Genomic DNA, 14,534 nt, shown 5'->3' on the forward strand with positions numbered 1-14,534 from the left:
GAGACAGCGCCGAGTGTAATATAAACAGAGACAGGGTCTAGTGTAATATAAACCGAGACAGGGTCTAATGTAATATAAGCAGAGACAGGGTCTAGTGTAATATGAACAGAGACAGCGTCTAGTGCAGTAATAACTGAGACAGGGACTAATGTAATATAAATAGAGACAGGGTCCAGTGTAATAATAGTCAGATAATTACAAATTTATTAACCTCATGTCAGGTACAGGTACAGTTTCATTTTTACCATCACTTGCTCCAAACATCACACACTCGAGGAGTATATCAGGAGATTCTGTGTGATGCTGAGGTGATCACTGGACAATAAAGTGCAGAGACTGGTGGTGTGTCAGCTGTTTATTCTCGGTGTGATTTAATTCCCTTTGCAACTGAATACTGCGGACAGAGAATCAGTTATTAATAAATGTCAAAGATATTAAGCAATTTGCAATTACAGTTTGAATAAAATAAAATGTTCAAAAATAATTGTGAAGATAATCATTTATCATTGCAGAATGCACTTGCAAACATCAAAAATGATGTATTTTGTACACTCACACTCAAACTTACGCATATAGCAAACACTTTGTTAGAGCTCTTTTCAGCTGTTCCTCTTAAGCAGAATGTAAAAACTGGATGGACATTAGGACTCTGCAGCCGCCCATGCGGACGTGCTGTAAGGTTATGGTTACAGGTACTGTCACACAATCAGTGGGTGACGTGAAAGCTAAATAGAAAATAACGCAGGAAAAAAATCTTTAACATTAAAAAACTTGTGAGCAATTGGCACATTCCAACACAAGTGTGAATTCGTAAACTTTAACACAACGGACTTTGCTACTAAGTAGGGCTTAATACTTATCAACAACAGTAAAGGAATGCTTCCAACCATAAATGTTTGCAAACTCCCGCCCACTCACACATATATGTTTATTTACATTAATACCTATCTTTCCTCCAGCACAGATATGGTTTGGAACAATGATAGCTGAGAAAGGGCCGAGTATAATATAAAGAGAGACAGGGTCTAGTGTAATATAAAGAGAGACAGTGTCTAGTGTAATATAAAGAGAGACAGGGCCTAGTGTAATATAAACAGAGACAGGGTCTATTGTAATATAAACAGAGACAGGGCCTAGTGTAAAATAAACAGAGACATGGGCTAGTGTAATATAAAGAGAGACAGAGTCTAGTGTAATATAAACAGAGACAGGGCCTAGTGTAATATAAACAGAGACAGGGTCTAGTGTAATATAAAAAGAAACAGGGTCCAGTGTAATATACAGAGAGACAGAGTCTAGTGTAATATAAACAGAGACGGAGACCAGTGTAAAATAAACAGAGACAGAGTCTAGTGTAATATAAAGAGAAACAGAGTCTAGTGTAATATAAACAGAGACAGGGTCTAGTGTAATATAAACAGAGACATGGTCTAGTGTAATATAAACCGAGACAGGGTCTAGTGTAATATAAACAGAGACAGGGTGTAGTGTAATATAAGCAGAGACAGGGTCTAGTGTAATATAAACAGAGACAGGGTCTAGTGTAATATAAACCGAGACAGGGTCCAGTGTAATATACAGAGAGACAGAGTCTAGTGTAATATAAAGAGAAACAGAGTCTAGTGTAATATAAAGAGAAACAGAGTCTAGTGTAATATAAACAGAGACAGGGTCGAGTGTAATATAAACAGGGACAGGGTCTAGTGTAATATAAACAGAGACAGGGTCTAGTGTCATTTAAACAGAGACAGTGTCTAGTGTAATATAAACAGAGACAGGGTTTAGTGTAATTTAAACACAGACAGTGCCTAGTGTAATATAAACAGAGACAGGGTCTAGAGTAATATAAAGTGACAGGGTCTAGTGTAATATAAACAGAGACAGTGTCTAGTGTAATATAAACAGAGACAGTGTCTAGTGTAATTTAAACAGAGACAGTGTCTAGTGTAATATAAACAGAGACAGTGTCTAGTGTAATTTAAACAGAGACAGTGTCTAGTGTAATAAAAAGAGAGACAGGGTCTACTGTAATATAAGCAGAGACAGGGTCTAGTGTAATATAAACAGGGACAGGGTCCAGAGTAATATAAACAGAGACAGGGTCTATTGTGAAATAAACAGAGACAGGGTCTAGTGTAATATAAGCAGAGACAGGGTCCAGTGTAAAATAAACAGAGGCAGGGTGTAGAGTAATTTAAACAGAGAGAGTGTCTAGTGTTATATAAACAGAGGCTGGGTCTATTGTGAAATAAACAGATACAGGGCCTAGTGTAATATAAACAGAGACAGGGTCTAGTGTAATATAAAGAGAAACAGAGTCTAGTGTAATATAAAGAGAGATAGGGTCTAGTGTAATATAAACCGAGACAGGGACTAGTGTAAAAAAAACAGAGACAGTGTCTACTGTAATATAAACAGAGACAGGGTCTAGTGTAATATAAAAAGGGACAGGGTCTAGAGTAATATAAACAGAGACAGGGTCTAGTGTAAAATAAACAGAGACAGGGTGTAGAGTAATATAAACAGAGACAGGGTCCAGTGTAATCACAGAAATCACAGAAACCCCACAGTGCAGATAGAGGCCATTTCGGCCCATCAAGCCTGCACCGACACATATCCCACCCAATCCCCGTAACCCCTACACCAACACATAGCCCACCCTATCCCGGTAACCCCACGTATTTAATCCCCCTAACACTAAGGGTCAATTTATCACAGCCAATCAACCTAACCCGCACATCTTTGGACTGTGGGAGGAAACCGGAGCACCCGGAGGAAACCCACGCAAACACGGGGAAAACGTGCAAACTCCACACAGACAGTCACCCGAGGCCGGATTCGAACCCTGGTCCCTGGCGCTGTGAGGCAACAGTGCTAAACACTATGGCACCGTGCTGCCCGCCAGCGTAATATAAACAGAGACAGGGTCTAGTATAATACAAACAGAGCCAGGGTCTAGTGTAATATAAACAGAGACAGGGTCTAGTGTAATATAAAGCGAGACAGGGTCTAGTGTAATGTAAACCGAGACAGGGTCTAGTGTAATATAAACAGAGACAGGGTCTAGTGTAATACAAGCAGAGACAGGGTCTAGTGTAATATAAACAGAGACAAGGTCTCGTGTGATATAAACAGAGACAGGGTCTAGTGTAATATAATCAGTGACAGAGTCTAGAGTAATATAAACAGAGACACGGTCTAGTGTAATATAAACAGAGACAGGTTCTAGTGTACTATAAAGAGAAACAGAGTCTAGTGTAATATAAAGAGATATAGGGTCTGGTGTAATATAAACCGAGACAGGGTCTAGTGTAATGTAAACCGAGACAGGGCCTTGTGTAATATAAATAGAGACAGGGTCTAGTGTAATATAAACAGAGACAGGGTCTTGTGTAATATAAACAGAGACAGCGTACTAGTGCAATATAAAGAGTGACAGGATATCGTGTAATATAAACAGAGGGAGGGTCTAGTGTAATATAACGTGACAGGATCTAGTGTAATATAAACAGAGACAGGGTCTCGTGTAATTTAAACAGAGACAGGGTTTAGTGTAATTTAAACAGAGACAGTGTCTAGCGTAATATAAACAGAGACAGGGTCTAGTGTAAATTAAACAGAGACAGTGTCTAGTGTAATATAAACAGAGACATAGTTTAGTGTAATTTAAACAGAGACAGTGTCTAGTGTAATATAAACAGAGACAGGGTCTAGAGTAATATAAAGTGACAGGGTCTAGTGTAATATAAACAGAGACAGGGTCAAGTGTAAAATAAACAGAGACAGGGACGAGTGTAAAAAAAACAGAGACAGGGTCTACTGTAATATAAACAGAGACAGGGTCTGGTGTAATATAAAAAGGGACAGGGTCTAGAGTAATATAAACAGAGACAGGGTCTAGTGTAAAATAAACAGAGACAGGGTGTAGAGTTATATAAACAGAGACAGGGTCCAGTGTAATCACAGAAATCACAGAAACCCCACAGTGCAGATAGAGGCCATTTCGGCCCATCAAGCCTGCACCGACACATATCCCACCCAATCCCAGTAACCCCTATACCAACACATAGCCCACCCTATCCCGGTAACCCCACGTATTTAATCCCCCTAACACTAAGGGTCAATTTATCACAGACAATCAACCTAACCCGCACATCTTTGGACTGTGGGAGGAAACCGGAGCACCCGGAGGAAACCCACGCAAACACGGGGAAAACGTGCAAACTCCACACAGACAGTCACCCGAGGCCGGATTCGAAACCGGGTCCCTGGCGCTGTGAGGCAACAGTGCTAAACACTATGGCACCGTGCTGCCCGCCAGCGTAATATAAACAGAGACAGGGTCTAGTATAATACAAACAGAGACAGGGTCTAGTGTAATATAAACAGAGACAGGGTCTAGTGTAATATAAACAGAGACAGGGTCTAGTGTAATATAAAGCGAGGCAGGGTCTAGTGTAATGTAAACCGAGACAGGGTCTGGTGTAATATAAACAGAGACAGGGTCTAGTATAATACAAACAGAGCCAGGGTCTCGTGTAATATAAACAGAGACAGGGTCTAGTGTAATATAATCAGTGACAGAGTCTAGAGTAATATAAACAGAGACACGGTCTAGTGTAATATAAACAGATACAGGGTCTAGTGAAAGATAAACAGAGACAGGGTCGAGCGTAATATAAACAGAGACAGGGCCTAGTGTAATCTAAACCGAGACAGGGTCTAGTGTAATATAAACAGAGACAGGGTCTACTGTAATATAAACAGGGACAGGATCTAGTGTAATATAAACAGAGACAGGGCCTAGTGTAATATAAACAGAGACAGGGTCTAGTGTAATATAAAAAGAGACAGGGTCCAGTGTAATATACAGAGAGGCAGAGTCTAGTGTAATATAAACAGAGACGGAGACTAGTGTAAAATAAACAGAGACAGAGTCTAGTGTAATATAAAGAGAAACAGGGTCGAGTGTAATATAAACAGAGACAGGGTCTAGTGTAATATAAACTGAGACATGGTCTAGTGTAATATAAACCGAGATAGTGTCGAGTGTAATATAAACAGAGACAGGGTCTAGTGTAATATAAACAGAGACAGGGTCTAGTGTAATATAAACAGAGACAGGGTCTAGTGTAATATAAACCGAGACAGGGTCCAGTGTAATATACAGAGAGACAGAATCTAGTGTAATATAACGAGAAACAGAGTCTACTGTAATATAAAGAGAAACAGAGTCTAGTGTAATATAAACAGAGACAGGGTCTAGTGTAATATAAACAGAGACAGGTTCTCGTGTAATATAAACAGAGACAGGGTCTGGTGTAATATAAACAGGGACAGGGTCTAGTGTAATATAAAGAGAGAAAGGGTCTAGTGTAATTTAAACAGTGACAGGGTCTAGTGTAATATAAAGAGAAACAGTCTAGTGTAATATAAAGAGAGATAGGATCTAGTGTAAAATAAACAGGGACAGGGTGTAGAGTAATTTAAACAGAGAGAGTGTCTCGTGTTATATAAACAGAGACTGGGTCTATTGTGAAATAAACAGATACAGGGCCTAGTGTAATATAAACAGAGACAGGGTCTAGTGTCGTATAAACAGAGAAAGGGTCTAGTGTAATATAAACAGAGACAGGGTCTAGTGTAATATAATCAGAGACAGGGTCTAGTGTAATATAAACAGCGACAGGGTCTAGTGTAATATAAAGAGAAACAGAGTCTAGTGCAATATAAAGAGAGAAAGGATCTGGTGTAATATAAACCGAGACAGGGACTAGTGTAATATAAACCGAGACAGGGTCTAGTGTAATATAAACAGAGACCGGGTCTACTGTAATATAAACAGAGACAGGGTCTTGTGTAATATAAACAGAGACAGGGTCTAGTGTAATATAAACAGTGACAGGATCTCGTGTAATATAAACATAGGCAGGGTCTAGTGTAATATAAACAGAGACAGGGTCCAGTGTAATTTAAACAGAGACAGTGTCTAGTGTAATAAAAACAGAGACAGGGTCTAATGTAATATAAACAGAGACACGGTCTATTTTAATATAAACAGACACAGGGTCTAGTGTAATTTTAACAGAGACAGGTTCTAGTGTAAAATAAACAGAGACAGGGACTAGTGTAATATAAACAGAGACAGGGTCTAGTGTAATATAAAAGGGACAGGGTCTAGAGTAATATAAACAGAGACAGGGTCTAGTGTAAAATAAACAGAGACAGGGTACAGAGTAATATAAACAGAGACAGGGTCCAGTGTAATATAAACAGAGTCAGGTTCTAGTATAATACAAACAGAGACAGGGTCTAGTGTAATATAAACAGAGAATGGGTCTAGTGTAATATAAACAGAGACAGGGTTTAGTGTAATTTAAACAGAGACAGCGTCTAGTGTAATATAATCAGAGACAGGGTCCAGTGTAATTTAAACAGAGACAGGGTCTAGTATAATACAAACAGAGCCAGGGTCTAGGGTAATATAAATAGAGACAGGGTATAGTGTAATATAAAGCGAGACAGGGTCTAGTGTAATGTAAACCGAGACAGGGTCTAGTGTAATATAAACAGAGACAGGGTCTAGTGTAATACAAACAGAGACAGGGTCTAGTGTAATATAAACAGAGACAGGCCCTATTGTAATCTAAACCGTGACAGGGTCTAGTGTAATATAAAAAGAGACAGGGTCTAGTGTAATATAAACAGGGACAGGGTCTAATGTAATATAAACAGAGACAGTGTCTAGTGTAATATAAAGCGAGACAGGGTCTAGTGTAATGTAAACAGAGACAGGGTCTCGTGTAATATAAACAGAGACAGAGTCAAGTGTAATATAAAGAGAAACAGAGTCTAGTGTAATATAAAAGAGACAGAGTCTAGTGTAATATAAACCAAGACAGGGTCTAGTGTAATATAAACAGAGACAGGGTCTACTGCAATATAAACAGAGACAGGGTCTACTGTAATATAAACCGAGACAGGGTCTAGTGTATTATAAACAGAGACATGGTCTAGTGTAATATAAACCGAGACAGGGCCTAGTGTAATATAAACAGAGACCGGGACTACTGTAATTTAAACAGAGACAGGGTCTAGTGTAATATAAACAGAGACAGGGTCTATTGTGAAATAAACAGAGACAGGGTGTAGTGTAATATAAGCAGAGACAGAGGCTAGAATAATATAAACAGAGACAGTGCCTGGTGTAAAATAAACAGACACAGGGTGTCGAGTAATTTAAACAGAGAGAGTGTCTAGTGTTATATAAACAGAGACAGGGTCGCGTGCAGTAATAATGGAGACAGTGTCTAGTGTAATATAAACAGTGACAGGATCTAGTGTAATATAAAAAGAGACACGGTCTAGTGTACTATAAACAGAGACAGGGTCTAGGGTAATATCAATAGTGACAGGGTCTAGTGCAGAAATAACTGCGGCAAGGTCTAGTGTAATATAAACAGAGGCAAGACCTAGAGTAATATAAATATTGAACGGGTCAAATGTAATATAAACAGAGATTGGGCCAATTCTAATATAATCAGAGAAAGGGGCTAGTGCAATATAAAGAGAGACAGGGCCTAGTGTAAAAAAATAAGAGACAGGGCCCAGTGTAATATAAACAGCGACAGGGTCTAGTGTAATATAAACAGAGACAGGGTCTAGTGTAATACACAAAGAGGCAGGGTCTAGTGCAGTAATAACTGAGACAGGATCGAGTGTACACAATTGAGACCCTAGATAATTTAATCCACAAAAATTAAGTTCGGAAAAAGCTGGAAAGAGAGAAATACTCACCAACCAATCACTTACCTGCTTTCTGGTGATGTCACACTTCGGTTACTTTTTACTTCTGGCTCCTGCCACCGTTGTGTCTGGGCCGCTCTCACTGCTGCCCCCGGTGTGCCTGGGCCGCTCTCGCTGCTGCCACCGGTGTGTCTGGGTCGCTCCCGCTGGTGTGTCTGGGCCGCTCTCGGTGCTGCCGCCGGTATGTCTGGGCCACTCTCCCTGCTTCCGCCGGTGTGTCTGGGCCACTCTCGCTGCTGCGGCTGGTGTGTCTTGGCCGCTCTCGCTGCTGCCGCCGGTGTGTCTGGGCCGCTTCCGCCGGTGTGTCTGGGCCGCTCTCGCTGCTGCCGCCGGTATGTCTGGGCCACGCTCGCTGCTGCCGCCAGTGTGTCTGGGCCACTCTCGCTGCTGCTGCCGGTGTGTCTGCGTTGCTCTCGCTGCTGCCGCCGGTGTGTCTGGGCCGCTCTCGCTGCTGCCGCCGGTGTGTCTGCGTTGCTCTCGCTGCTGCCGCCGGTGTGTCTGTGTCGCTCCTGCTGCTGCCGCCGGTGTGTCTGGGCCGCTCTCGCTGCTGCCACTGGTGCGTCTGGGCTGCTCCCGCTGCTGCCGCCGGTGTGTCTGGGCCACTCTCGCTGCTGCCGCCGGTTTGTCTGGGCCACTCTCGCTGCTGCCGCCGGTGTGTCTGTGCCGCTCCCGCTGCTGCCACCGGTGTGTCTGGGCCACTCCCCTGCTGCCGCCGGTGTACCTGGTCCGCTCCCGCTGCTGCCGCCGGTATGTCTGGGCCGCTCTCCCTGCATCTGCCGGTGTGTCTGGGCCGCTCTCGCTGGTGTGTCTGGGCTGCTCTTGCTGCTGCCGCCGGTGTGTCTGGGCCGCTTCCACTGGTGTGTCTGGGCTGCACTCACTGCTGCCGCCGGTATGCCTGGGCCGCTCTCGCAGCTGCCGCCGGTGTGTCTGGGCCGGTCTCGCTGCTGCTGCCTGTGTGTCTATGCCACTCTCACTGCTGCCGCCGGTGTGTCTGGGTCACTCTTGCTGCTGCGGCCGGTGTGTCTGGGCCCCAGTCATTACTGCGGCCGGTGTGTGTGGGCCGCTCTCGCTGCTGTGGCCGGTGTGTCTGGGCTGCTCTCGCTGCTGCCGCCGGTGTGTCTGGGCCGCTCTCGCTGCTGCCGCCGGTGTGTCTGCGTCGCTCTTGCTGCTGCCGCCGGTGTGTCTGGGCTGCTCCCGCTGCTGCTGCCAGTGTGTCTGTGCCGCTCCCGCTGCTGCCACCGGTGTGTCTGGGCCGCTCCTGCTGCTGCCGCCGGTGTGTCTGGGCCGCTCCCGCTGCTGCCACCGGTGTGTCTGGGCCGCTCTCGCTGCTGACGCCGGTATGTCTGGGCCACTCTCCCTGCTTCCACCGGTGTGTCTGGGCCGCTCTCGCTGGTGTGTCTGGGCCGCTCTCGCTGCTGCCGCCGGTGTGTCTGGGCTGCTCTCGCTGCTGCCGCCGGTGTGTCTGGGCCGCTTCCGCTGGTGTGTCTGGGCTGCACTCGCCGCTGCCGCTGGTATGACTTGGCCGCTTTCGCTGCTGCCGCCAGTGTGTCTGGGCTGATCCCGCTGCTGATGCCGGTTTGTCTGGGCCGGTCTCGCTGCTGCCGCCGGTGTGTCTGGGCCGCTCTCGCTGCTGCGGCTGCTCTGTCTGGGCTGCTCTCGCTGCTGCGGCCGGTTTGTCTGGGCCCCTGTCGCTACTGCGGCTGGTGTGTCTGGGCCGCTCTCCCTGCTTCCGCCGGTGTGTCTGGGCCGCTCTCGCTAGTGTGTCTGGGCTACTCTCGCTGCTGCCGCCGGTGTTTCTGGGCTGCTTCCGCTGGTGTGTCTGGGCTGCACTCGCCGCTGCCGCTGGTATGACTTGGCCGCTCTCGCTGCTGCCGCCAGTGTGTCTGGGCTGCTCTCGCTGCTGCCGCCGGTGTGTCTGGGCCGCTTTTGCTGCTGCAGCCGGTGTGTCTGGGCCACTCTCACTGCTGTGGCCGGTCTGTCTGGGCCGCTCTCGCTGCTGCGGCCGGTTTGTCTGGGCCCCTGTCGCTACTGCAGCTGGTGTGTCAGGGCCGCTCTCGCTGCTGCGGTCGGTGTGTCTGGGCCCCTCTTGCTGCTGCGGACGGTGTGTCTGGGCCGCTTCCGCTGGTGTGTCTGGGCCGCACACGCTGCTGCCGCCGGTATGACTGGGCCGCTCTTGCTGCTGCCGCCGGTGTGTCTGGGCTGCTCTCGCTGCTTCCGCCGGTGTGCCTGGGCCACTCTCGCTGCTGCGGCCGGTCTGTCTGGGCCGCTCTTGCTGCTGCGGCTGCTCTGTCTGGGCCGCTCTCGCTGCTGCGGCCGGTTTGTCTGGGCCCCTGTCGCTACTGCGGCCGGTGTGTCTGGGCCGCTCTCGCTGCTGTGGCTGGTGTGTCTGGGCCACTCTCGCTGCTGCGGCTGGTGTGTCTGGGCCACTTCCGCCGGTGTGTCTGGGCAGCTGTCGCTGCTGCTGCCGGTGTGTCTGGGCCACTCTCGCTGCTGCCGCCAGTGTGTCTGGGACGCTCTAGCTGTTGCCGCAGGTGTGTCTGCATCACTCTCGCTGCTGCCGCCGGCGTGTCTGGGCCACTCACGCTGCTGCCGCCGGTGTGTCTGGGTCGCTCCTGCTGCTGCCACCAGTGTGTCTGGGCCGCTCCCGCTGCTGCCGCCGGTGTGTCTGGGCTGCTCCCACTGCTGCTGCTGGTGTGTCTGGGCCGCTGTCGCTGCTGCCGCTGGTGTGTCTGGTCCACTCTCGCTGCTGCCGCCGGTATGTCTGGGCCGCTCTCCCTGCTTCCGCTGGTGTGTCTGGGCCGCTCTCGCTGGTGTGTCTGGGCCTCTCTCGCTGCTGCCGCCGGTGTGTCTGGGCCACTTCCGCTGGTGTGTCTGGGCCGGTCTCGCTGCTGCCACCGGTGTGTCTGGACCGCTCTTGCTGCTGCGGCTGCTCTGACTGGGCCGCTCTCACTGCTGCGGCTGGTGTGTCTGGGCCCCTGTCGCTACTGCGGCCAGTGTGTCTGGGCCGCTCTTGCTGCTGCGGCCGGTGTGTCTGGGCCACTGTCGCTGCTGCGACCAGTGTGTCTGGGCCGCTGTCGCTGCTGCGACCGGTGTGTCTGGGCCGCTCTCGCTGCTGTGGCCAGTGTGTATGGGCCACTCTCACTGCTGCAGCCGGTGTGTCTGGGCCGCTCTCGCTGCTGCGGCCGCTGTGTCTGGTCCGCTCTTGCTGCTGCCGCCGGTGTGCCTGGGCCACTCTCGCTGCTGCCGCCGTTGTGTCTGGGCCTCTCCCGCTGCTGCCGCCGGTGTGTCTGTGCCGCTCACGCTGCTGCCACCGGTGTGTCTGGGCCGCTCCCGCTGCTGCCGCCGGTGTGTCTGGGTTGCTTCCTATGGTGTGTCTGGGCTGCACTTGCTGCTGCGGCCGGTGTGTCTGGGCCACTCTCGCTGCTGCGGCTGGTGTGTCTGGGCCGCTTCTGCCGGTGTGTCTGTGCCGCTCTCGCTGCTGCCACAGGTGTGTCTGCATCGCTCTCGCTGTTGCCACAGGTGTGTCTGCGTCGCTCTCGCTGCTGCGGCCGGTGTGTCTGGGCCACTTCCGCCGGTATGTCTGGGCCGCTCTCGCTGTTGCCGCCGGTGTGTCTGGGCCGCTCTTGCTGTTGCCACAGGTGTGTCTGCGTCGCTCTCGCTGCTGCCGCCGGTGTGTCTGGGCCACTCTCGCTGCTGCCGCCATTGTGTCTGGGCCGCTCCCGCTGCTGCCACCGGTGTGTCTGGGCCGCTCCCGCTGCTGCCGCCGGTGTGTCTTGGCCGCTCCCACTGCTGCCGCCGGTGTGTCTGGGCCGCTCCCGCTGCTGCCGCCGGTGTGTCTGGGCCACTCTCGCTGCTGCCGCCGGTATGTCTGGGCTGCTCTCCCTGCTTCCGCCGGTGTGTCTGGGCCGCTCTCGCTGGTGTGTCTGGGCCGCTCTCGCTGCTGCCGCCGGTGTGTCTGGGCCGCTTCCGCTGGTGTGTCTGGGCCGCACTCGCTGCTGCCGCTGGTGTGTCTGGGCCGGTCTCACTGCTGCCGCCGGTGTGTCTGGGCCGCTCTCGCTGCTGCCGCCGGTGTGTCTGGGCCATTCTCGCTGCTGCGGCCGGTGTGTCTGGGCCCCTGTTGCTACTGCGGCCGGTGTGTCTGGGCCGCTCTCGCTGCTGCGGCCGGTGTGTCTGGGCCACTGTCGCTGCTGTGACCAGTGTGTCTGGGCCGGTGTCGCTGCTGCAACCGGTGTGTCTGGGCCGCTCTCACTGCTGTGGCCAGTGTGTATGGGGCGCTCTCGCTGCTGCGGCCGGTGTGTCTGGGCCGCTCTCGCTGCTGCGGCTGCTGTGTCTGGTCCGCTCTTGCTGCTGCCGCCGGTGTGCCTGGGCCACTCTCGCTGCTGCCGCCGTTGTGTCTGGGCCGCTCCCGCTGCTGCCGCCAGTGTGTCTGTACTGCTCACGCTGCTGCCACCGGTGTGTCTGGGCCGCTCCCGCTGCTGCCGCCAGTGTGTCTGGGGCGCTTCCTATGGTGTGTCTGGGCCGCACTCGCTGCTGCCGCCGGTGTGTCTGGGCTGCTCTCGCTGCTGCCGCCGGTGAGCCTGGGCCAGTCTCGCTGCTGCGGCCGTTCTGTCTGGGCCGCCCTCGCTGCTGCGGCTACTCTGTCTGGGTCACTCCCGCTGCTGCCACCGGTGTGTCTGGGCCGCTCCCGCTGCTGCCGCCGGTGTGTCTGGGCCACTCCCACTGCTGCCGCCGGTGTGTCTGGGCCACTCTCACTGCTGCCGCCGGTGTGTCTGGGCCACTCTCGCTGCTGCCGCCGGTAAGTCTGGGCCGCTCTCCCTGCTTCCGCCGGTGTGTCTGGGCCGCTCTCGCTGGTGTGTCTGGGCCGCTCTCGCTGCTGCCGCCGGTGTATCTGGGCCGCTTCCACTGGTGTGTCTGGGCTGCACTCGCTGCTGCCGCCGGTGCATCTGGGCCGGTCTCGCTGCTGCCGCCGGTGTGTCTGGGCCGCTCTCGCTGCTGCCGCCGGTGTGTCTGGGCCATTCTCGCTGCTGCAGCCGGTCTGTCTGGGCCGCTCTCGCTGCTGCGGCTGCTCTGTCTGGGCCGCTCTCGCTGCTGCGGCCGGTGTGTCTGGGCCCCTGTCGCTACTGCGGCCGGTGTGTCTGGGCTGCTCTCGCTGCTGCGGCCGGTGTCTGGGCCGCTGTCGCTGCTGCGACCAGTGTGTCTGGGCCGCTGTCGCTGCTGCGACCGGTGTGTCTGGGCCGCTCTCGCTGCTGCGACCGGTGTGTATGGGCCGCTCTCGCTGCTGCGGCCGCTGTGTCTGGTCCGCTCTTGCTGCTGCGGCCGGTGTGTTTGGGCCGCTCTCGCTGCTGCCGCCGGTGTGTCTGGGCCGCTCTCGCTGCTGCCGCCGGTGTGTCTGGGCCGCTCTCGCTGCTGCCGCTGGTATGTCTGGGCCGCTCTCGCTGCTGCCACCGGTGTCCCGATTCGAAATGGTTCACACAGACCAATAAAAGGGTCTGCCCGACACTGGGGTAACCACTTCCAACCCTTTTCCAATCTCAGCAACACCCATTAACCCTTACATTCTGTGTCCTGTATCCCTGGTCACTTTTTATCCTGCTATGCTCCATTGCCTGTGATACCATCTAAGTGAACTCGGTGAACATCACCCCAGGGATCCGGCAGTGAACTTCAGCTCTCTGCTCTCTGTTTCACTAAACTGTCGCTCCGCATCCTTCACATGTTCCTCGGACTCTTTCGGTGCCTCACGGCCACGGAAACATTTCGACAGGTTTCTGGTCAGATCGAATATCTTCTGGAATTTCCTTCTGATGCGACGCTGCTTTTCCTCTGAACTCCTGGCGTTCAGGCGCGAGGCCTCCTGTGGTTGGATATCAGATTGGGTTAAGGAACGGAAAATTAAAAGGTAGTTTGGGAATGGATAGCGTTGGTGTAGTAAAAAAGCTATACGTCTGCCCCAATCTCTCTCCGTCTAAGCGACAAACACTTCTAGCCACCGTCGCTGTGTCTGCCGTCTCTCTGTCCTATCCCCAGAACTCGGGGACTCTCGGGTGGTGCAGGGCCCCTTTAAGACACCAAGGGCAGACGGTCTGATACCCTGAATTAATATGAAAAACAACCAATCACAATGCTGTGACGTTTTGAAAGGATTGTGGCGTCATCCAGTGCCGGGCAATGCAGTGGCTGGCGTGTCAGTGTGACGTATGATCCGCTTTGTTTGTGTGACGTGCGGTGTGACGTGTGACTTCTATTCTCTCAAACGAAACGGTCACCCTTTCTTAATACACCGGAGCAAACTCGGGCTGTGTGTCTGTGTCTTGCCGGTACCAGTATAAATCATAGCCGCTCTGTGTAGTATCATAGGTACAGCTTAAAGTCACCGCTTCTCCTTCTGTCTTAACTCCTGAGGACAGCGGCTGAGTGACAGAATCTCCAAGACTCAGATCTGAAAAACATGTTCAAACAGGAAAAGATCAGACAGGCGGGTGTTTAAAACTCAGAATCAAACCACGTTAGAAATTAGAGAAAAGATGAAATGCGTTTGCTCCACAATTACCTGTGAGAAATGCCCCCCACACAGCCCAGATGCTGAGTAGCCGCATTGTCGCTGTCCGCTATTTAAAAGGGGGGTTGGATATTTGAAGAGTCCCGTTCTAATTCCCGCCCTCAATAATCTGCTGTCGTGTCTCAGGATGCTCTCAGCTCACTTCCTGGTGTCCCCAGTGGTGCTGTGA

General features: G+C 51.5%; 1 protein-coding gene across 1 annotated transcript in view; it reads left to right on the top strand.

Moving 5' to 3' along the window:
• LOC147118705 (uncharacterized) overlaps window positions 1–14,534 on the top strand; it is a 95,372-nt gene extending 80,838 nt beyond the window's left edge. The window contains 1 exon segment of the mRNA XM_085983727.1: window positions 14,445–14,534. Within this exon segment, the coding sequence (XP_085839853.1) occupies window positions 14,445–14,534 (90 nt within the window).

The sequence above is a fragment of the Somniosus microcephalus genome, chromosome 4 (genome assembly GCF_052327205.1).
Source record: "Somniosus microcephalus isolate GS21.2 chromosome 4, FLI_Smic_1.0, whole genome shotgun sequence".
NCBI lineage: Eukaryota > Metazoa > Chordata > Chondrichthyes > Squaliformes > Somniosidae > Somniosus > Somniosus microcephalus.